Source organism: Accipiter gentilis, chromosome 17, assembly GCF_929443795.1.
Source record: "Accipiter gentilis chromosome 17, bAccGen1.1, whole genome shotgun sequence".
NCBI lineage: Eukaryota > Metazoa > Chordata > Aves > Accipitriformes > Accipitridae > Astur > Astur gentilis.
The window spans coordinates 19,529,734-19,552,990 of NC_064896.1; the positions used below are offsets into that span (position 1 = coordinate 19,529,734).

General features: G+C 42.1%; 2 protein-coding genes across 7 annotated transcripts in view; both read left to right on the plus strand.

Annotated features, from left to right (window-relative positions):
- MICAL2 (microtubule associated monooxygenase, calponin and LIM domain containing 2) overlaps positions 1 to 6,010 on the plus strand; it is a 136,607-nt gene extending 130,597 nt beyond the window's left edge. For 3 of the 5 annotated variants that reach the window (XM_049819930.1, XM_049819928.1, XM_049819931.1), the window contains exons 32-34: positions 183 to 282; positions 1,526 to 1,599; positions 2,544 to 6,009. In XM_049819930.1, the coding sequence (XP_049675887.1) occupies positions 183 to 282; positions 1,526 to 1,599; positions 2,544 to 2,728 (359 nt within the window). In that variant the 3' untranslated portion in view covers positions 2,729 to 6,009. Of the gene's footprint in view, positions 1 to 182; positions 283 to 1,525; positions 1,600 to 2,543 lie in introns of all 5 variants that reach the window. The other 2 variants (XM_049819933.1, XM_049819932.1) reach the window with 2 other exon arrangements.
- A 7,213-nt stretch (positions 6,011 to 13,223) lies between these two features.
- PARVA (parvin alpha) overlaps positions 13,224 to 23,257 on the plus strand; it is a 69,583-nt gene continuing 59,549 nt past the window's right edge. For both annotated transcript variants that reach the window (XM_049819947.1, XM_049819946.1), the window contains exon 1: positions 13,224 to 13,491. In XM_049819947.1, the coding sequence (XP_049675904.1) occupies positions 13,356 to 13,491 (136 nt within the window). In that variant the 5' untranslated portion in view covers positions 13,224 to 13,355. The remainder of the gene's footprint in view (positions 13,492 to 23,257) is intronic.

The window sequence follows — 23,257 nt, forward strand, 5'->3', positions numbered from 1 at the left end:
ACCAAACATAGACAAGAATGTTATATGTATTTTACCCAGACATTACAGATATGTACAGCAAAAAAAATCTACATTTGAACTCACCTGGGCTTACAAATGAGGACTATTTACAGTGAACTTAAGTGGTAAGAGCACTGGCAGGAAAGCTGATAATGCACACTTAAGTTTCCTATTTTAAACAGATTCAGGCATGAAGGATGAAACTCAGATGCTACATGAATGGTTTCAGCTGGTCCTGGAGAAGAATAAATTAATGCGTTATGAGTCTGAACTCCTGATTATGTAAGTAAGGACAAGCATTAGTACTAAAGATGGGGAGGGGAGGGGAGGGGAGAGGAGAAAAGTGTATTCACAATACACCTGAACACCTTGCCGCGTGCTGCAGTTTGAGACTGTCATGGAATAAACGTACCCAGAGTAGCTACAATCTGTTTTGAACACAGATTTTAGGTTGAGCCCTCCTAGTCCCTCCCTCCCACAGTGGTTCAATTATTTCAATCCTACATGATACTCTAAACGAGTAGAGCATATAGATGCTCTGCCTTTACATAATGTGGGTCTAATGAACACTTGGGCACTTTCTCCTGCGGAAGAAAAATAGTCTGACAAATTTATCTCAGTTTTTATTGGGCATAGGAGAAAAGATCTAGGAATTCACTACAGCAAAGAAACAAGCAGATACACCAAACAAATCAAAATCACCTCAGGTGCCACTGTTCGTGGCTGATGGATACAATATTGGCTGTAGCTCTCTCACCTTGCCTCTGCGGAAATGCACTCAACAGATAGGCGGAGGTGACTCTCAGCTGTTTTCTCCACTATTTCTGGGCAATGTGGGAAAGCGATGAGAGCTGCAGCAGCCGTGACTCACCCCTGGATTTCACACCAGTGCAGGCTGCTACTTGCCAGTTATCGCTTCCATATCACTTACTCAGCCCCCCATGCTGTGTGCAGGGCTCCAGTCCAGCCACTAGCTCCAGCCGCTCCCCAGTTTCTCCCCAGCTGTGCTGATGCTGCCAGGGACCAAACCTTTTCTTTCCCCTTCGGTTGTCCTCGAGTGTTGTGGTAGCAATGCTTCCTGCTCGCACTGCCTGCAAAGCAGAGTGAAAAACGCAAAAGCAGGCCGTTTTTAGCACTGCAGGACACAAAATGTTGTTGTCTGGATGCGTTCGCACGTGTTCATTCCCTTGCCTCGGGACCTGTTCCTGTGCAGAGGGTCTGGCAGGGCCCTTCGTGTGTGGGAGCGTTCAGTCCTATTTGGAATCATGTTGTGGGTACCACCGACAAAGCACAGCTGGTCAAGGCCTTAAGTGTTGCGACGTATGAGGGAGCTTAATCTGATACATAGTGCAAAAGGTGGTAGTGGGACTTCTGGCATTGCACAGGCAAAGCTTTTAGCCTTGACTGCCCGTGAGGAGAAAATACTGGATAAGGAGAACACAGAATTTCTTGGTTGAAATAGTATTAACATACGTGTCTCTATTGAAAAAAGCTTACTCTTCAGCATGCTTTTTATTGTACCTAGAGCCCAAGAGCTAGAACTGGAGGACCACCAAAGCAGGTTGGAACAAAAGCTGAGGGAGAAAATGGCCATTGATGGTGAGTCAAAGGGGGGAGCATGCTCCAGCCCACAGTGATGGACCATGCCCAAGTGAGCCCCTGCTTGCTCCAGTAAGGTCTAGAGTGGCTGAGGCTCTTCCTCCTGTGCTCTTCTGCGAGTGCAGCTCGGCCAGCAAAACGCAACTTGTGAGATCTCATCTCACGACTTCTAGTCGTGACAGCGAAGCTAACCCGTCCAGTTTTACACTGAACTGGATCAGAAGCACTCGCACGTGTAATCGCACTAATTGTGCTGTGCAGGGAGCAACATCCAACTAACATGTGATGATGAGCAGCAAGAGAAAGTAATTTCTTCCACCACCTACCTAAACACAAAAGAGGTTATCTGCTTTTATGTTAACTGTAGCATTACTGGTTACTCTGCGGTATTTTGGAACTGCTTTTACGTACTTGGGATTACAGTTTGGGCTTGTCCTTTCATTTGGTATTAGAAAAGAGAGCATGGGAAGGAGGAATGCAGGGAGAAGGGGGGGGTTACAATAGCACTGAAGACTCCAAAATATCCTGTTGTGTTCTAAGGGTGTGGATTGTGAGTGATGGCAGTTTTCAATACTTTTTGTGAAAAACACCTTCCGTTTTCTTACAGGTACTGCATTTCATGGTTGGGCTTTTTACCTTGTATAAACTAAATTCAAATTCCAGCTTAAATGTTTTTACAAAACAAGTAGCTCTCTTTCTACTCCTTCCAGTCTAAGTTTTGCTAAAAGATCTACTCTAGACATTAGGAGCCTTAATGGTCAACCTTAAATGGCCCAAATGCCAGAGAAATTTTCCCTGAGCTGTAACATGAAAAATATTAGCTGCTATTGAATTCATTTTTCATTTACTATAATATTAATTCAACCTGTACACCAACAGTTAAAAATGCAAAGCATAACAACAGAGTGATCTGGATTTTAACCTCTTGTTTTGTGATCTTATAGACAGCCTTAAAGATGACATGGATCTGAATGAGGAGGATGAAATTTTTACTGAGATGATGAAAGTGGTTGAAGAAAGGGACAAACTCGTGTCTACCTTAGAGGAGCAGAGAGTGAAAGAAAAAGCAGAAGACCAGCACTTTGAAAGCATTATATTATCTAGAGGCTATCAGCTGAGCAGGATTTAAACAGTCACATGCAAATAAACATGATTTCAGCAACATCTGTAATCATGGAGATACAGTCTTCTGAAAAATGAAGGAATTAAAATTTAATATCAGTTTATTTGGGAAACATGTTGGTTTGTTATCGAAAGCTCCTAAGCAGTTCTTTTGCTCGTACTGGAGTGAGTCATGTCACTATCAGCTTAAAGGATCACCGAAATAGAGAATAGGACTGAATTTACCTGTCTGATGGGCATCAGGGTCTGTGAAAGGGAAATCAGAGCTCTGTTGTTTTCTTGGAATTTTATTTTAATGCTGAGAATAGAGTTCCTGAGAAACATGATGACATAATTTAGTATTTTCAAGATGGCATTGCTTCCATCTGTCTGAATCTGTATGTGGTTTTGTTAATATTTTGGCACAGCCAACCCACGTTGAACTATTTAAAGGTCAGAAAGCAAGCATCTCATATAAAAATAACATTAATTTTTATTTCTGGTTGAGGAAGGGTCATTTGACTAATAACTGCGTATAAGCACTCATTAAAACCACTGTAAATGCAATGTCAGAAATTAATTTTCCAGGAATTGTTATATTTTAGTGCACTGTGTATTTTTGAACAAGAAGTTAAAGCAATATTAAATCCTTATGTTTTCTAAAATGGTAAACGATTATCAAAGGGGTGACTATCCTTAAGACTGTTACATGCTCAAAAAAGCTTTTGTATGTCACAGATTAAGGTCTTCTCTAAAATATGCTGAAAGATAATTTAAAAATAGTAATCCAGATTGACTGCTTTACAATTGCTTGATAAAATACATCACAACTAGTATCATTCGATGTGATGAGTGGTGTAGCAGTTAAAGATCTCCCCGAGTATAATTCCTCAAAAGGGTTGCAAAAAATGTTGAGTTTGTAATGTCAACATTTGATAGAAAATGTTGTGGGTATATTTAAACTATATTTATCATGTTGCTCAAGAATATATATGCATATTTTTTTCTTAAGGGAACTATATCCTCTCTTTTTTGTACATGTATTTGTAGATACTGGCAAAGCAGATGTGCAGAAACTCTCCTTAGTATTTGGTGTAATTTAAGTACTTTCTTAAATCTGAGAGTATTCCCAACTGTATGTATGATGCACTACATTTTCAAACTGCAAAAACAAGGAGAAACTGAAAGACTGGGTTTTTTTGAATATCATTTTACCTCATGCTCTGAGAAAATTTGATGTTCTCATTATTTCGTGAATGGTGCTAATTTGCAGCAGTTGCCTATGGTACAGTCAAAGCTAGAAGCATTGCTGTTCCAAAAGCTTTAAACTAAAAAAACCTCTTGGTAAGTACTTGTAGGGTAACAGACACACTGGATCCTGTCACAGTCATTTATGAATGATCTTAAGTTTTTGCTGTGTTTTGCTGTGTAAGAAATTTAAAATGCCCTTTCTAAAGATAAAAGCAAGATTTTACTATTGACCACAGATAAATAATATACCTCTACTAGTGCAAGGAATATACTATTATTCTGCAATATTTATGTATTTATATTTATTTATTAGACTGTTTAAAGAGGATAAGAGCGTCTGGTTACATTTTACAGTTTGGATGTTGTCTCTGATTTTGATCGATAAATGTGTATTTCTAACAGCTATGTGTAAGTAAAGCTGTGCATAGTAGAGTAGATAGCTTTATCGATTTCGTAAATAATCAGTAATAAAATATGACGTAAGATTTTTAAACAATGTTCTTGGTTACCATAACTTGAAGGGCTACCCTTAAAGCATAGCACGTAGGGCTTTAACAATATAATTTGTCTTTCATCGCAGTGGAAGGACATAGCAGAATCCTTGAATATGTTCCAAAATTACCATCAGACTTCTTTTTTTCTGTCCTTCATAGGCTAAGCATACCTGATCTTCGGATTTACATTTTTATTGAGATGGATTGCAGTGATTGATTTTTAAACTAACTTAAGATTGACACAAAGTAGGAGCAGGCAGGGCAGCAATAAATATTTTAATTTTCTCTGTTGAGATCTGCTGGTATTTCCAGTTTTGTGGAGAAAATTTCTGGATTTTATCACTGTTCCCAGTAGGCTCACGTAATCCTATAGAACAAGACTGTCTAGAACATCTGACAGTTTTCTGTAGAAAATGGAGAGTCATAATGCTTTCAAGGTATTTAAAAAAAAAAAAAAAGTTTTAAAACAAACTTCTTAGTGCTTTGCACAGGAGGGGAATTCAGCAGAAACCTCCAGTTAGTCAAAGATTATTTTTCTCACCTCACTTTTACAATCTAAAAAGTCCATTCACCTTCGTGTTGCTGCTGTACGAAGAGGAAGAGGAAGGGCAGCCTCAGAGAAACATGATGCCCCTAGTCCCGAGGAGGAGATTGCTCTCCTCTACCAAAGTCCAGCCTGCTTGCCCAGGGGAGATGGGCACACTGCAATCAGTCAGGTTCAGGTTGCTCTGAATTGTAAATAAACCCTAAGATTTCAGTTTACAGCAGATACCTGTTTGGCTATAAAACGAAATGCGAAAGGGTGCTTTCCTTTTAGCTCCAAAGATTTGAGTTCTTGAGAGTATTAGCGTCAACAGAAGCTGAGGGCCATCAGCATTTTATGGACCTTAAAAATATTCTTTGCTAAAAAGATACTTTTCTGGATGCCATGTGGTCATAACACATGCTCCACCCAAACCTGTGTGTCCACTCTTGGGTGGAAAAAGCTGTCAGGCTACTGTTACCCTGCCTGATATTAAGTACCTCACAAGATTAGATCCAAAAATGAACTGTAGAAGTGACTCTGAAAAAAAAAAAAAAAATACTCTTAAGTCATTTAAAGCAGGTCTTCATGTATCGTGAGAGTAGAGGAGGAAGGAAAAAAAAAGAGAAGCAACGTGCAGTGTTCACAGGTCAATTTAATATGGTTGGCTTGTATTAGAAATGTATTTAAACATTGGTTTGGTTATGAGTCTTCTGTGAGTTCACTCACAAACTTATAATAGATTTGTTCATTTTTAAGTCCTTGGCACTGTTGTTTTTGGGTGTAATATGATGTGCTGGACCGTATTGACTGTCTAAATGGACTAGATGTGAGCAATTTTCTATTTGAAAAAAATAAAATTATATCTCACTCTCTGAAGTCCCTGAATCATTTCCATAGTAACTTCTCTCCACCGGTATCTACAATGTAATAATGTGTGTCTAGGAAAGATCTATAGGTAAGAAATTATATGTTTCTTAATTCATATACCGGTAAGTAAATCGTGCTGTCTTGCAGTTCACTGATGCGTTGTATAGTTTAGGAATAATGACACTCTGAAGTTAGAGGGCATTTGACTCTACCTTTAACACAAGAGGCTGCGAACTCCAGAAGATCAACAACTTCCTCACATTCTTACATAGGAATTCATGAAGATCAACAACTTCCTCACATTCTTACATAGGAATTCACCACCTAATTTCATTAGGCATGACATACGAATTATAACAGCTCCTTGAAGACCTAAAAGAAAAGTGTCACTGCATGGATCACTAAGAATTGGTGATCAAAACCTTAATTGCCATTTTTCAAATGCCACTAGCCTTACTTCTATCAGGTTATTTTGTTTTGTTGCTTTCTACCAGTGGGAAAGCCTTACAGAGCAATCAACATGCTCGGGATGAGAGAAGTATATAAGCAAGATTTGGGCTTATGTTAGTGCCTGCACCATTGTCCCCTGCTCAATGACTCTGAACTGATGGATAGTTCTCTTCTCTTCAGAGGACAGATGGACAGCTGCTTCTCTTCAGAGGTCAAGGTAAGTTTTGGCGTATTGGAACTGAGGTTTTTCTTCCACTGTCTGTCATGTCCTTTCCCCTCCATCTTGTGTGCCTCAGAGGCAGATGAGCATGGTGGTGACTCCTCTGATAATGTTATTGATTTGTTATTATTAGTTAGAATTAATCATATTTAATTTTAATAGGGATGTAGAATTTTAAGAAATATTTTAACAAAACTATACGTATCTATTACATTTTACACATTTAACCATGGGAGTGTTAAGTTTGAAATATAGTCATAGGAACTTAGGAACTTTAGAAAATGTATTATGTGTAACCGTGAGAATTCAAGTATTGTCTAAAATCATTTAAGCACAGAAACTTTGACAAAGATTTGTTGATCAGCAGTGTTTTGTTTTAAGAAACTAAGGAAACTGTTATGGACACCAGTTTGCTGCTTGGAAACCCCTTACCCTTCCCACCTTGATCTAATTATCGAGGATTCCAATCAGTAGAGTTAAGTGAGATTAACCAATGATTGTTTTAACATAAGAATATTAATGAGATGGTGTGACTGAAGGACCAATCATTAGAAAGGTTATATTTAAGAACAGACATAGTATGCATTTTTATGTAAATGATGGTGAGAATCGTACTGCGCAGAATCACCTGAGAGGTCAACTATCGGACAAAGTGAGGAAGACTATGGAAGACCACCAGAGGGTTTCTGAAGACCACCAGAGGCTTCACCACGCCTGCGTAGAAGGACATTTGCATATGCTAATAACTTCCCAGAAATCTAATGGATATGTATAACCTTTCTTGGAAAACTAATGAATATGAATGAATAAGTTTAATATAAGGGTATGATTTTGGTGTTTAGGTGTGTGTGGTTTTTTGAGAGGACTCACCCACGCACCCGGCCGTCAATAAAGAAGTGTCTGCTTATCTACACTAAATTGGTGTTGATAAGTTCTTTATTCCGAGTTTTTCAGCAACAATAATACCACACATAAATTCTCAGGACTGCACAGGAATTAACTGCCTGCTGGCTTTATTGGAAGTAATACGTCAAACTTTTATCTGTGTTCAAAACCTTGAGGCCAGGTTGACTTCTTAGCCAACTGGTCAGCAGCTGGAGGACTTGGCTGGCCCACGAGTAGGATGTGGGTGGAAATGCTACCACAGGACTTTACTGAGGCTCCCCTCCTGTTCACAGCACACACACACCCTTGTCCCCTCTTCAGAAGATCATAGTTCTAAAGAAAATCAGTTGTACAAGAAGTTCAGGAAAAGGATTTTGTAAGCCATTATTTGACTCAAGGTCAATCCATTTGCCCCCAAGGTAAAAGAAAGCCTCCCTGATTTTTAGGGTTTTTGGCCAGGTTTCTCTGGGCACAGGAAACAAACTTACGAGGTCTTGTGCTTTGAAACCTCTGCTTTTTAGCCCAATGCATATCTGATTTCGACTAAGGATTTCACTTCAGTTCAGTAGTCTCTTTCCAGAACGATATACTCTGTTTTCTTTCTTGAGCAAGTAACAGGATGTGGCTTAGCAGATTAGAGATTCTCTACGTTTTTTAAGACTTTGCTACTGTTAAGATCTAAAACTGTCTCTGCTGGCTTTTGCATGGACCATACAGTTTTTGCATAGTTTAGCACAATGGATTTACCATGTTAGCATGCAAATACTACCATTGCAGTCTTCATGGCAGCCACATCTCATGAACGTAGATCCTGGCAAATACTTTGTGATGAGTTAAAGTATTTGCTGGATTTCACCTAAGTCTCTTTGCCTAGTATTTATGAACAAATTGTGTTTTCTTCTGTTGGTTCTAATGAACTACGAAAAGAGACCTGGTGGCCCTGCATGCCAGCAATGCACTTGCTGGAATAGTCATGTAACACAGATGTACAAAATTACAGGCACAAGTGAAGCTTATTAAGAAAAAAAAATCGTAACATTGTTTTCTTTCTAAAACTATCTCAAGAAGGCCAGATGTAAATACAGGTAAACTTGACCCGGTATTTATAAATAACTGATTGATGGAACAACATGTTATCAGAAGCATTAAATACCAGGATGATGTTCTCATCTTACTGAAAATTTTAAAACCCACTTTCTTTCCTTTGAAACTTTCCAAATAATTAATCTCTGGGACTGTATACAACATATTATCTTTTGTCTTTCGTGTGCATTTTTTCTCATTGCATCTTAGTCTATCGTTTTTGCTCCTTGATGTACGACAGAAAATACACTGTACTTTTAAAGAATCTAGTTGAAAATACTCTGATACTTTTATGAAACTATGTTAGTTTATTATTTGTTATACTATTTATTTAAAGAGAAGATTCTTATCCCAAAGAAGTTACAAGTTGAGTAGAAATCATAGCTCTCTTAAATTCAAGCATAAGCATACGCTCAATCTTAAATTCACCTTGTGAGCTGGAAACAAATTTATCCTCAGATGTGAGTTTTAGATGATGGTGGCAATGAAAATTTGGAGCCCTTCTACCCCTGATAATGATGTTTTCTGCTGTTATAATGTAGCCCCATTGGGATGACCAGTCAACCCTGGGCCTGTCTTACAGGGTCTGAAATCACGTGCAGCAGAGTCCTTTGGGATGTCTAAACGTTCTTGCGTGGGTGTGGAATGAGGTGTGGATGTTCAATGCCAGCCAGGTGCGGCTGTGCTTTAGCCTTCTCTCTGCGCTGCCTCTCCCAGCGCCGCGCAGAGGCGGCCGCTGCCTGCAGCCACGCGAAGAGGAGCGGGGGGCTTCCTGGTGGAACTCAAACCCACTTTCCCGCAAGGCAGGGCTGGAGGCAGCTCATGCTTCCCAGCCTCCTGGGGTGCCAGCATCGGCCATGGCCTTACCTCAGCTGAGGGAGCAGGTGCCTGGCGCGTCTCGCCCGTGGACACCTGCGGGACTGCCAGGTCCTGCCAGAGCTCTTATCTCCAGGTATTTTGGGGCACTCTCCGGAACATCCCAGTCAAGCCATAGATAGATGTTAAACATCCGCGAAGTAACCTGGATGGAAATGCCTTCTTTTCTGAGGAGGCTCTTTTAATGTGCTGTTAACTATTACTCAGGGTGGGGCAGGCATGTTCAGCAGTTAACCACACAGAATTGGCAGGTCAGTAGGAGGCTGACTGCAAGTACTTAAAAAAATAAAAAGGGTAGACTTTGGACTAGTTCTGTTCTTTCTGAGGCCAGTGAAGGGTGTTACTGTAGGCAATCACAGCAATAGCAGTAGGTCCATAGAGCATTTTTGAAAATTCCCCTTTCATTCTTTAAATGACCAAATGATCAAAAGGCTAGAGCAGAGGTACACCTAGGAGAAAAATGCTAGGAGAAAACTCTAAGACAAATGAATAATTTATTGTACGGCCTTAACCAGCTTGGCTGCTGCTGTGCTCTTCCTTACTTAGCCTAGCCTGTGGTTGGTATACTGCGTACCCTGCCTCTTCTGCCTCATGCGGAAAGTAAGACTCTGTGATTGTTCTGAGTCCCATAGTAAAAGAAATAAAACCCAGGTGTGCACGGACAGATATGCAGGTGAGTAAGAATTATTTGAAGTATGTGGATTTAGCCTTCTTTTATTGCCTGGCAAAAGGCAATACAATATATGATCAAGATACAATTAATTTGAGCTACTGGTTGGCTCATCTGTAAGAACAAGGTGCTGACAGGGAGCACCGTGAGAGCTCTCGTGGTTTGCTACAGATTTCTATATGCCAGATGCAGCGGGGCCAGCCTGAATGGCAGTCTGCTGACTACTGTGTCCTGTGCGTGAGCATGATCATGAAAGTATTCAATTATCAAATATAAAGCAGAGCAAAAACCTAGCCAAACAAAAATCCCCCACCAAATTTCTATTACTGCAGCTTTTATTTGTGGTTAAAATAAAAGAGCATAAAATAAGAGCAAGGCATTTAAAATCAATGTTCCTATATCTGCCATAACTTAGACCTTGTGCATATCTATAAGGCCTTTTGTGCTGAATGCAATACTAACTTAAGGTCACTGACCGTATATATTCCCAGATCAAAAGAAAAAAAGTAGCATATATAGTTCTAAATTTAAGATTCAGGGGAAAAAAACATTGTCACTATCCTCAAAGAGAAACATCATTAAGTGGAAAAACACTGCAATAATATTATACCCAGAGAACTGCAAATAAATTCTGAAAGAAACCCATAAAAAACCCCCAGTAAACTTAAGTCTGTTGCTTCAACATTATTACTTAAAACACACAGTATTTGTGGTTCCAGATCTGATAAAGTTGATTTTAAACACATTGTTTAATTTAAAATTTATTTTCTCCTTGTGATGTGAAACACCCATAGCTCATGAGGCTATTAAATAAGTAATATTGCATTTGTCATTAATTTACAGATGCTGAGTGTAGTGAAATAGGAAAGACAGATGCTGGGTCTTCTCAGCTATTTTGTGGGAGACTTGGCAAACGCATGTTGAATTCTGACTTTCCCCGTACTGCACAACCCAGCACCCGTTACTGTTCATGAGGTGTCTGGCTTGTTCTTTCTGTCTTTAGTGGTACAAAGGCAAGCACACTTGTGCTTGCCAAAATACTGTCTCTTCTGCTGTGCCCACAAAATCCTATATTGACATCTATATGTAGTCATTTGGGTCCAAATGGAGATTTAGTTGGGTCATTTGTCTGTTTGTAAATGCCACAGATTCACATGCTTATAAAAAAGGGCTCAATGTGTTTATTCCTCCTTCTTTTGAAATAGTCTTTTATTATGTTCTTAAAAATCATTCAAAACTGTTCACTTCTTAATCCACACACTGTGTGAGTAGCAGTTCTGTAAAAAGGGAATAATGTCTGAAATTTGGAGTGTTCTGTAGACAACAGCCCTGCCACACAATTGGTGCTACCAGCCAGAGAGCAAATGTAAGGAAAGGAGAGATTGTGCTAATGGCTTGGGCTCATTCCTGCTTTTAACTGATGGCAGTATGGATGAATAAAGTTTTTTCTCTAGGGCATATACTAACTGCATGCAACAAATAGGCATTGATGTCTACCGCTCATCAGCTAACCAATGTTACCAGCTTGTAAAAACGCAACAATTATTAGTCGATTTAGAACTATCCTCATGGTAATTTCATTTCACTTATTATGCCTAATGGATAGCTAGATATTTGCATGAAGTGTGTGTGGCTTTTTGCCTGAATTGTTAATCGAGTGATTAAGTGGTAAGTGAAAGTAATGCATCCAGATGACATTAATGCTGTTCCAGTCCTGGGTGCCTCCTGAACCAGTCACAGCAAATTACCTGTCTTAAAGATACTTCTCTCTTAAACTGCTCATCTGCAAATCAAAGCAGGGTTGGTATAGGCAATCTGTCATGAAAAGTCTTTCCCACTGGCTTTTGTACCGGGTCTGACTACAACAGTTGGTTTCTTTTGTAGAAGTGGATATGATGGTGCCAGCTGCCTCTGACCACAGATGTAGCTGAAACCTACAGGCAGAAAAGCTGCTTTGCAAAACGTGCTCGAGGCTGAAATATACGTAGTAAGCTTGAACTTTAACTTGCACAAAACTATTTAGTGACGCTTTATTACTTCATTAGCTCTTTTCCATCAGTGCTGACCACAGGGTGTAGAAACATCTGCCTGCAGCTGTGCCCCGCCCCATCCTTCCAGAGCCTTCACTTACGGATAGTTATGGATGAACTGAGCTGTCAGAGCCCTGGTCCTGCCTGTCTATACCTGCCTTTAACTTTTGGCACGGGTGTTAGCTAGCACTCTCGTGCATGTGGTCACCGACGTTTCTGCGTCCGACCAACCAGCCCGAGCTGGTGACCCACTCCACTGCAAGGCAATGCAGAGGTGGATGGACCGTGGGGCGAGGCACTGTCCCGTGCCTCAGTGGGCAGCCGCCCGCCCAAAAAGCTGTGGGCCACCTTCATACCACCCTGGGGCTGCAGCCCTCCTCAGGGCTCCCGCTGCCGGGCTTTCTCCTTCCCAGCGCCCTTTTCCTGAGCCTGAGGGACCAGACCCCACGGGCAGGTAAAACGAGGCCATGAGGCCCCCGGCTGAGCCCCCCTAAGAGGAGCAGGTAGGGGTGGCTGTTGGGCTGAGGAGGGGGCCCTTTGGTGGCCATGGGGCTGAGGAAGGGGCCGTTGGGCCGAGGAGGGAGCTGTGGGCAGCCATGGGGCTGAGGAAGGGGCCGTTGGGCCGAGGATGGGGCTGCGGGCAGCCATGGGGCTGAGGAAGGGGCTGTTGGGCTGAGGAGGGGGCTGTCGGCAGCCACGGGGCTGAGGAAGGGGCTGTTGGGCTGAGGAGGGGGCCCTTGGGCAGCCATGGGGCTGAGGAGGTGGGGGCTGTTGGGCTGAGGAGGGGGCCCATGGGCAGCCATGGGGCTGAGGGGTTGGGGCCGTTGGGTTGAGGAAGGGTCCGTTGGGCTGAGGAGGGGGCGGCCATTGTACTGAGGAAGAGGCTGTTGGGCTGAGGAGGGGGCCCTTGGGTGGCCATGGGGCTGAGGAGGGGGGGCCTTTGGGCAGCCATGGGGCTGAGGAAGGGGCCGTTGGGCTGAGCAGGGGGCTGTGGGCAGCCGTTGGGCTGAGGACGGGGGGCCCTCGGGCGGCCACGGGGCTGAGGAAGGGGCCGTTGGGCTGAGGAGGGGGGCGGCGGCGGGAGCCGTACGAGGGGAGCGGGCCCTCCCCAGCGGGCGCCGAGCAGGCGGGAGGGCGGGCGGGAGGGAGGGAAGGAGCGGGAGAGCCGGGAGAGCGGAGCAGGAGCTGCCTCAAATGCTTGAAATAATTCCGCTTCCGTTCAGAGCCGGGAGCAGCCTCCCACGGCATCGGGGCCTCGGACCCGGCTCCTCCATCCCCGAGCGCCGCCGGCGGCTGGGCCATCATGGCAACCTCCCCCCAGAAGTCCCCTTCTTCCCCCAAGTCTCCCACCCCTAAATCTCCCCCGTCCAGAAAAAAAGATGACTCCTTTCTGGGCAAGCTCGGCGGCACGCTGGCGAGGAGGAAAAAAGCCAAAGAAGGTAAAAATTACAGGTTTGCACGTTTCCTGGGAGTTACCTTAAAATGGGGGGGGTGGGAGGAGGAGGAGACGGGGGAGAGGAAAAGGCTCTGGGGAGCGGGAGGAAGGGGCTGACTGGGGAAGGACGCGCGGGGTGGGGTGGGCAGGCGAGCAGCGGGGGAGGAGCGCGCCGCCTTGTCCCCGCGGCTTCGCCGGGACCGGGCGGGGGCCGCGGCGCCTCGCCCCGGTGCCGTTCCGCGGTGCCAGCGCGTCACGGCGGGGAAACGCGGGAGCGCGGCCCGGCGCCGGCCGGGAGACACCCCACCCGCCCTCGCTGCTAACGGCCCCCCGCGCCGGGGCGGGCTGCGCGCTGCGGCCGAGGCGGGCCCCGGCGCACCGCGGGCCGGGCGGGGGCGGGGGGAGCCGCGGAGCGCGGGCCGGGCGAGCGGTGCCCCCCGTGTGGGGAGGCAGCGCTGGGCTCGTACGGAGGGCCGGGGGTCAGAGAGGGGCGGGGCAGGGCAGGGTAGGGGGGACTGGGGTGCCCGGGCTGGAGAAGGGGAGCTTTTCTCCGCAGTAGGGGAAGCGCTCCGGCAGGCGAGGGCCGCGGCGGCCTGCGGGCCTGAGCGCCTCGCAGCTCGGCGCGGCTGGGGAGGGCCTGGGGCTTGCCCAGGTTGCGCCTCGCAGCCCGTCAGGAGTAGTCGCCTTTTAAGTTATGGTGCAAACCCCCCAAAACTCGGTGCTCAAATCCCCTGACTCGTAATGTGTTGCTTTATATTGGTGTACAGCACGGTCAATACACGTTGCTCCGAGAAGCTAGTGCAATACACGCAACTGATCGCTTAATGGTTATAGTAGTAATCGTTCCTCGGAGGCTTAATACTTAACTTGATTATTCTTGCACTGAGCAAAAAACCTTTGCCTCATGACAGTGGACTTTAAAGAACACCGAGCATGTACAACAGTCTGGTTCTTTGTCCATACATGCGAATTATTATCCACCCCCTCCTGAATTTGCCTATTTGAAATCCCATGAGACAGAGAATTGGAATTTAACCTCCCTCACCCGTCATTTTCACAGCTGATGTTAATTTAAATACAATGCAAATAGAGCCAAAGTAACAGTCGCTTCAAAACAGTTTTTCAAGCAAGTGTTCATTGCTTGCAAGTGCAAAGGAGGGTATTATGCTCAGCAGACCCTTGCTTGTCATGTGTATTTGGGTCATGAAGCCAGGCACAGTATTTCAGAGTAGCACTCGTGCTGCGGACAAGGATGGTATAACTTTGTCGAGTACAGTCCCTCATTCTGTAACCATCACATAATTTTTCTGAGAAGCGTGGTCTTGCTTTTCAATTAAAATGCATGTTGCACGATTGTGCTCACATTATTTGGCTTTTTCTGATCATTGCAGATGACCCAGAAGTTGGTGAAGTAGGAAATAATGGCAAATTTTATTAGTTACCCACTTTGTTATATTATTCTGTTAAGGTATTCATAATATTAGCAGCACTGAACTAGCAACAGTTTTCTGTGATGAGTCGATATTGTAGGTATGTTTAGAGATCGTTAATTTATCCTATTTGTAGTAGATTTAATATGTCCAGTATTGTTATTATTAAACAATGCCATTTTCCTCAGTGACAGATGCTGTTAAGTCACAAATCTCCAGCAAACTGTTAGAGGCAGCAGTTACTTTTATCCACAAACTTGTAATCTTACAAAAAGATGTATTATGTAAAATCATATTTCTTCTCATTGCTTCTATGTCTGGATCAACTTTTATTGACTAAAACATGAACTTGCCATTTCATTATCTCATCATGTTGATATTTACCCTTTTGAAATTTTGGAACAATATTAGTGTTGTTTTTGTCCTTTGTGTTTCCCAATTTTCTGAAGTCTATTTAAAAATAACAGTGGTTTGGAGAATTTTTTTTTTTTAACTTTGTGAGGAGCTTGTTATTTGCTGATGGATGAAAAAGTGTTCTATTAAATTCACTTTAACATCCTTCTTACTTCTGCATGTATTTGTCACGTTTCTTTAGTGGAAGCACATATAGAGATGAGAATGATATTATGCTATCTTCCTTGTTTGTTTGCTTTTAGCAGATTCAAATGGCTTCAAAGCTGGTAAGTCCTTACTGTGAAGCCTGTCATCTTCATGCTTCCTAATCTTTTCTCCACTAGAAATAAATATGGGTTTGCAAACTATTAATGAGTCGCCTTGTTTCTTGCAGGCTGTGATGCACATGGGTTCCATCTTAGTTGTGCTGCTAGAGTTTGTAGGGCTGCAGGTGTATTTGAAGTCTAGCTAGGATCTTCATATAGGAGGTCAGATTGCTTGTTCATGTAGGCTCTGTTCTTTGATTTTTATTTTTATTTTTTTTTCCTTCTGCTTTAATCGACCTATCTAGTGGCAGGTTTCCTATAGAGTCAGGTCTTGGTCATAGGAGTGCAGATGGTTATTCAACTGTTAGCACACATAACGTATTAGAAGATGGTCAAGTAAAGTCACAGGCATTTGAAAAAAAAAGTTTTTTCTACTGGCTGTGTTTAGACCTTCAACTTTTGTAAACTAGAATTAAGTGCTCTTAGATGGCACTTTTACTCTTTGTATTTCTTGTAGAACATCAGGATCTATTCTCTAATACAGTTTGTTAGTCTGATATAGATATCTACCCCATTTTGTTGTGAATGTTGATCTCTAATAATGTAAGGTCTCTAAATGGGATGAACTGTTAGTAACTCGTTAGAAATAATGCTGTGGGGGTTTTTGTGTATAGGATATTAATTTCCCCTTTTACCTACTTAGTCTTGTGCTTTGTGATTTTAATATTCTAGTAGAGTAAATCCACATTCTGGGTTTCATCTATGTCAGTATTTCTTCAGGAGGCAACAATTCTGGTTATTCCAATTTATTGTTATCTTTAATGTTTGGGCAGTAGAACAAGTATTCTTCTTTTAGATGAATGTAGACTGTGCAGCAGATGCCTCTGTCATCCCAGTCTCCTGATCAACTGGGTTATAGAGCTGGCTAGAGCTACTATGGCTTTTTTTTTCTTTCCACCTGTGCACCCGCATGGGCTACCAAGGGGCTGCTGCACGCACACTTCTGTTTTGTTCCTCTGCTGCACGCCCCTCTGTTTGTGTTAAGCCAGACCATGCTCAGGGTGCACACCTGGAATCAAAAACTCAGGAGCATACTCAGGTCTTACAGCGTAGCAATAGGTCAAGAAAGTCAGTGGGACTTGGTGTGCTTATGATAAACATGGGTAACTGAAAATTTCCCCCTCTTCCAGTTGGTATAAGCTCTGCTGTTACATAGAGGACAGAAACTTACTGATTTACTTTGGTATTTTACCACAAGGGCTAAGAATTGCTGTTTTTAAATAATGCAAAAATGTTTTATCTCTTATAGGGAGTATACTAATTACATTTTAGTACTATCTCTGTTATATATGTAGTTAACTGTTGTTGACGGTGTATGATTATATATTTATGCTATCAACAGGCATTTTGATCATCAAAATGGTATTTTTTTTATATATTGCAACAATAGTCAGTGCCAAAATGCTCCACTAAATGAAAATCCGTTAGGATCTAAACTGATATTATGGTGAAGAGTAATGCAGATTATTTACAAAGGTAATAAAGTATTTGTAGTTTTAGAAGTAGCAAAAGTAGTTTATAATACAATATAAAATGGATTTTCTGTAATATTAATTTATATGTATAAAGGTATATATATATAAAAATATATATAGCAAGCCTTTCCTTATGAGCTTTGAAGTTCTGGGCAATGGTAAGTATTCCACCCATGATAGAGGTGAGAATTGTCTAGGAAAGTGAGATGAATTCTCTCAAATTGCGGTACCGGTCATTGACCAAAACAAAGACAGTAACCCAAGATACTGTTACTTGAGATACCACATGTGATGTAAGCAGGGATTAGTCACACTTTAAGACGTATGTTAATCTGAAAAATACGTTGTCATTAAATATTAGACAATATTTCATAAAATCTGAAATTTGTAGCTCAAATTTGCTTGTGTTGTCATCTGTCACATAGGGTCTTAGCCTGGTTTTCGGTTACAGTATCTGATCGCCATTGGTGTAATTCAAGGATGAGAACATTGTACTTTAGTCTTTCCTGCGAGAGCATGAGCAGCTGCATCTTTAAATAGTGTATAAATTCTGTTGAGGTAAGAAAAATTACAAATTATTAAATATGTTTGGAATTAATTAGCTTTAATGAGAAAATTGTGAGATAATACTAGAATATTTGGTGACCTGTTTACAACTGAACTGACCTATGCAAAAATTATTTGTAGTTTATAGCAAGATTCCATTCCTTTTGTTCCTGAAAAGCATTTGAAGACTGAGCCACCCAATATATGCTACTGGAGGATTCCAGTCCTTATCTAGCAGGAGTTAAGATGCATGGTGGAGCTCACTGTATTAGCAAAAAAACAACTACAAGTTAAAAATTTTTCTAGTAAGCTCCTTACAGTAGTCTGCATTGTGTGCTAAACACAGCTTTATACATGTGCAAGGAGAGAACAGAATGACCTCTTTTTTTTAGATGCAGGGGTGTGTGTTGTGTTATCTTCTGAGTTTTTCATGGTAGGTTCATTAAGGTCATGTGTGATTGTCCTTCTTGAATTTTTCTGGCCTAGCAATTACAGACACAGAAATTTCACTCCTCCTAATAGCTTACCTTAGTGGAGAATCTTAAGAATTGGCCCCTGACGTGCTAATAAACCTGTGACACATTTGGGAACGGAGAGCAAAGTTCAGAATTGCTTAAATTGCATAGGAGCAGATGGGAAACAGGCAGCTTGGACCCATGAATTTCACAGAGAGCAATTACTGCTTATTGTATGGGCTCAGTCGGTTTTCCAATTGATATGACATCAATTTCAGTAATTTGACTGCTCTTCTGCCTAGTTTATTTGGTGTTGATGGGCAGGAGAAGGAATGAATTTTCTAGTAGCTTCCACTTATGATATTTCTTCTTTTTCTTTTGTATGTCTTGTTTTACTTTAATTTTGGTATGTGAGGTCACAGTAGGCCGTATTCTCTGTATGCCTAAGGGAAGAGCGTGTTAACAGTGTAAAATATCGTCAATTCTGCTGTTTCTTGATATTCACCTTAAATTTCTTAATCTTTACTTTGTTGCCATCATGGATTTCACAGAATAATATGAAATTAGAACAAATTAAAAATACAAATTAAGAATAAGTGTAAGGTGATGAGAGCTTTTCAGGTGTTTTAAGTAAAATCTTTGTCTTTCTGGAGTCCATGACTAAAATGCCTTGCTGTGTGACTCACTGACAGAGAGATCATGCCTTGGTCTGGCTATGGGCATTTTATGATGAAAGAAATGTATTTGTCTTTCTGGAGTCCATGACTAAAATGCCTTGCTGTGTGACTCACTGACAGAGAGATCATGCCTTGGTCTGGCTATGGGCATTTTATGATGAAAGAAATGTATTTCTTGATATACAAGAAGTGTTCTGCTGAATTTTAATTGACATATTAGAATTATTTTATTTGGACCTGCTTCTGCAACTTCTTTTTGGGTAATGTACTACTGGTGCAAAGGACTATTTTTTCATGTCAGTAGTCTTTTATTTTGCTTGTCTGGTTTTTTTTTGTGAGAGATTCCTGACTAGCTTAAATACTTTGCAGGCTTTTACTTTTTCTACTGCTCTCACCTGATGCTGTATTTAAAATGCAGACGAAGCTGAAAGAAGAATTGATGTATGTCCTACCATCGTATTTGCTAGTATGTAGTGCAAATGATGAAAATAGGCCACCGAATGCTAATTTCATACTGGTGCTTCAAAGATGACATGTAGTGTTTTCTATGAGAAGGAAATGGCATGGGGAAGGCTTTATCGTCACTCTTGTATCAGTACTTTTGAATTTCTATCTTTTACTGCAGCATATCAGTACATCGACCCTAGGCCTTCTTGTGCCATCAGAATAGCTGAACAGCTGTATTGATGTCTGACATAATGTACTTTACCTCAACCTTAGCACGTAGCAACTGAAATGTGCTTATGTTCCCCTATACACTGTGTTACATATTCGCATGTCCCTGGTGTACTGCCACAGGCACATCAGCTGCATAGCTGATGCTGGACAAAACCTGTTAGTACCACCATTGAAATAATTATTGCCTTGGAGCAAGTTCTGTTAAATAGATAAAATACTTCTGTTAAGTGGAAGGAACGTGGAAAGTGAAAAGAAAAATAGAGGGAAGGCTCACCTGCTTCATTGGTTGTCATTTCATTGCTATCAGCCTTCTGGGCATGTCTGCAGTGTATGAAAGGAAGAGAAACTACTCCAAGAGGAGAGCATTGGGTTTTTATTTCCATCCCTTGAATCCAAATTGTCAGGGGATATCTGGGGAGATCTCTCTGCTCTGACCATTGAAGGGATTGCCCAGTAGAAAGAAAATAATTGCCTCTGAAATGCTTCTGTCAGTGTAGATGGAACATCCAACTGTTGCTTATGCTGTGATGGCAATAGCCCTCCAGATTGCAGCTCAGGCATATATGTAAATGTCAGCTCTGACATGCTTGAAGCTGTTTGTCATCTGTCAAGCCGTGCTTTGCTGGGTTTGTGCAAGTGAAAGAGTAACTGGTGTAGCCTTTGGCAGCTTTTGGTTCTGTCTCTCTTGCCTTCCTGCCTCTAGCTCCTCTTCCACAAGTGCTGCTCTCTGCAATGAAGAGAAACTAATCAGCGCTGTTATCTGTAAGACACTGTTAAGCATCTATTATTGTTTATATGTAGCTAAATTGAGGGCAAGGTCCTATTCTACTAGACACTATACTTTCACAAATCGCGCAAAGACCCTCTGCATGTGATCATTTACAACCTACAGCTCTTTATCTGTGGGTCTTGCATATTTTTCTCATTTTCTTTCCTCCTGTAATTTGCATTTTAACATTATTTCTGGCATTTCAGTTTTGTAGGACTCATGATCTCATTCAGAATTTTATCTACTGCATTTTCTCTTTGTTTTTTTGGTTTGAAGAGACCATTTTTTTTTTCCTTTTTTCTTTTTGTTTTTTTAAGTAGGCTCTGGCTCTTGTTGGTTCAGAGAAAGGTATGAAAATATTACCTGTGAATACATTTCTGAATCTGAGAAGTCACAGATAATCCAAAAATTATTCTAAAAAATTCATTGTTTTAACCAAGTACGCATGTAGGGCCTAGTCCAATTATGCTTGGTCTATGTGTTTCGTCTACAGCAATCAAATGTGTAGGAATGTGTGAGTCCCAGATGCCTGCATTTTTGCCCGACAGGTTATTGAGTCTATATCAAGAGGTATCCTATCATGGTAGGGCTGAGCGCATCAGTGCCTGATTTATGTGAATGTCTCCTACCATGTGTAGGGGTTGGATCATACAGGATTGTAAGACATAGGATACATAAAATGCACTGACAGCGCTGAGATGAGCGCAAAACACAGCACTGCCAACCTCTTCCCTGCCACAGAGGAGGCAAAGGAGCCTGTGGTGGTGTCTCACTGGAGGTGGGAGGACCCATGCATGCAGTTGGGAATGTTTATGAAGAGGACACAGAGCCAGGGTCTCCTGCTTGTTCCCACAAGAGCACCTCCAATCATTAAGTCCATGCAGTTGCTTTTGAACTAAAGTGACACAGAATTGTGTTTTTTTTTTCTCTATGCATGATTAAGTTCTGAAACTTATTGCTATAGGATGTTTTGGATGCCAGAAATATTTTTTTAAAAGGGAGGGAGGGCTAAAAATGGATCTGGTGGATTCTAGATGAAAAAAAAAAAAAGTCTGCAGTGGCCCACATGTGAATCATGTAGGCCATCATAGACATTTCAGATTCAGAAATCATTAAGTACCTATCATGAAATCCACAGCTATTAGGAAGCATATACCAAGGAAAAAAATTTCTGTTGGTTTGCCTTTCCCTGTTTGTATTGTTAAGAATGCATTTCTGCCAGGGGGCAGGACCCTGGACTTTGATCTGCTGTTCTGACCCAATATGGCCATTAATTTTGTTGTTCTCTGTCTACCTGCATGTGGGTATAGAGCCACTGAACTCTGTCTTTGCATTTGACTTCCAAAAGCAGCCTTAGATTATGTGGGCGAGTCAGCTGCTACAGAAGCATGCCTTTTATTTTCTGTGTTTTTCCCATTTGAGCAGTTTCTTCATTGTCTGAGCCTACAGGTTTCATGCAGGATAAATCTAAACATGCACAGAACAGGTTAAAGGAAGGGGGGGTGGTGAAGAGGAGCAGAGAAGCAGAGCCAGGGGTCTGGCTGCAGAAAGCAGCTGCTCTCTGAGGTGCTGCTGGGCTGGGAGGAGGGACAGGGCTGGAGGGCAGGGGGAGGGAGGATGTCTGCCTGAAAGGCAGTGTCCATCCTTTCCTCTCCTCTCTTCAGCAGCAGCTGCTCCCCACCCCTCCTTGTGCTGCCTTGGCTGCAGTGTCACTGCTGAGCTCTTTAGGGTGCTATGAGCAGACATGGATGAGGGTGCTTGGTGGTTTGGCAGTGCTTGTTGCTACAGCAGCTGTTCCTCATCTGTGGGGAAGGGGTGGTGGCCACAAGCTGCCAGCTGGACCATGCTGTCATAGAGACTGACAAGCCTGGGTTGCAGAATTACTGAATAGTTACAGTTGGAAGGGACCTCTGGAGATCATCTAAAGATTCAAGTATCTGATGGTTCAGGATCTCGGCTGAGGGAAGGTGGACTGGTCTGGCCCACCAAGCTTGTACCTCTGACTGGCCAGGTGTGATGAAGGCATGGAGACAGCATACTCTGTCAGTTCTTTTCATTATCTGCTGTAGTTGGCTAGATGCATAGCGATTATCTAGATGAAAGGTAAAAAAGATTAAAGTGGTGAAGTAAAATCAGCATTAAAGAAGTGGTTGAAGAGCCTCCAGTGCTTCCAAATTACAGGACAGAGTCATGGAAAGAAGAAAAAAACCAAACTGCTAGAGACCAGCTCAGACTGATGTACATTTATATCAATGGCAATTTTTTCTTTACATCTCCAGATTTAAAATGTGCTATCCCTGATATCAGACTCATAAAAACATGCATCCGGTTTTCAATGTGAAGGTGGATATAACCAAGTGAAGCTGTAGAAGAGAGTAAATATGAATTTCTCTTTTTCATTCTCAGTAAAGTGAGCATGCTGTCAAGAGAATCTATAATTTTAGAACTCGTAACGTTTCCCTTAGCATTTAAGGGCTTACCTGCCCTGAAGGTAAGACAGGACCAAGAGACCAAGACTTTGACCAAGAGAAAAGTTCTCACTGAGTTTGATTGCTGCTTGTGAGGCTCTACATCTTTTGAAAGCCCTCAGCTTAAAGGCAGCTTCCTGTAAGTACAGGTCTGTGCTTCTGTGAATCTCCCTTGGACAGAATCTCTGGGATATATCCTACTTTTTCTTTTCTCACTTTAATGCCTTCCATAACCATTAAACCATGCCCTCCCTGCGGACTGAGTAGTTTAACACTGGACTCTGCCTTTCTCACTGAGATTAAGATAAGGACAGTCCAGTTCTTTTGCTGCTTCACTGTATCTGAGATCAAGTGCTTCCACACTTAATCTACAGAGTTCTGCAGTCTTTTTCAGCAAAATGCTGATGTTGGTAAAGGTAAAATCAGCAGTTGTAGGGGCACAGTTCTTTGCAAATTGGAACTCCAGAGAAGCAGTTGTTGAGGTGTACCTAAAATATTGTTCCTTTTCCATATACTGCTTCTGTCCTCTTCCTTTTCATCCCCACACCAGTTC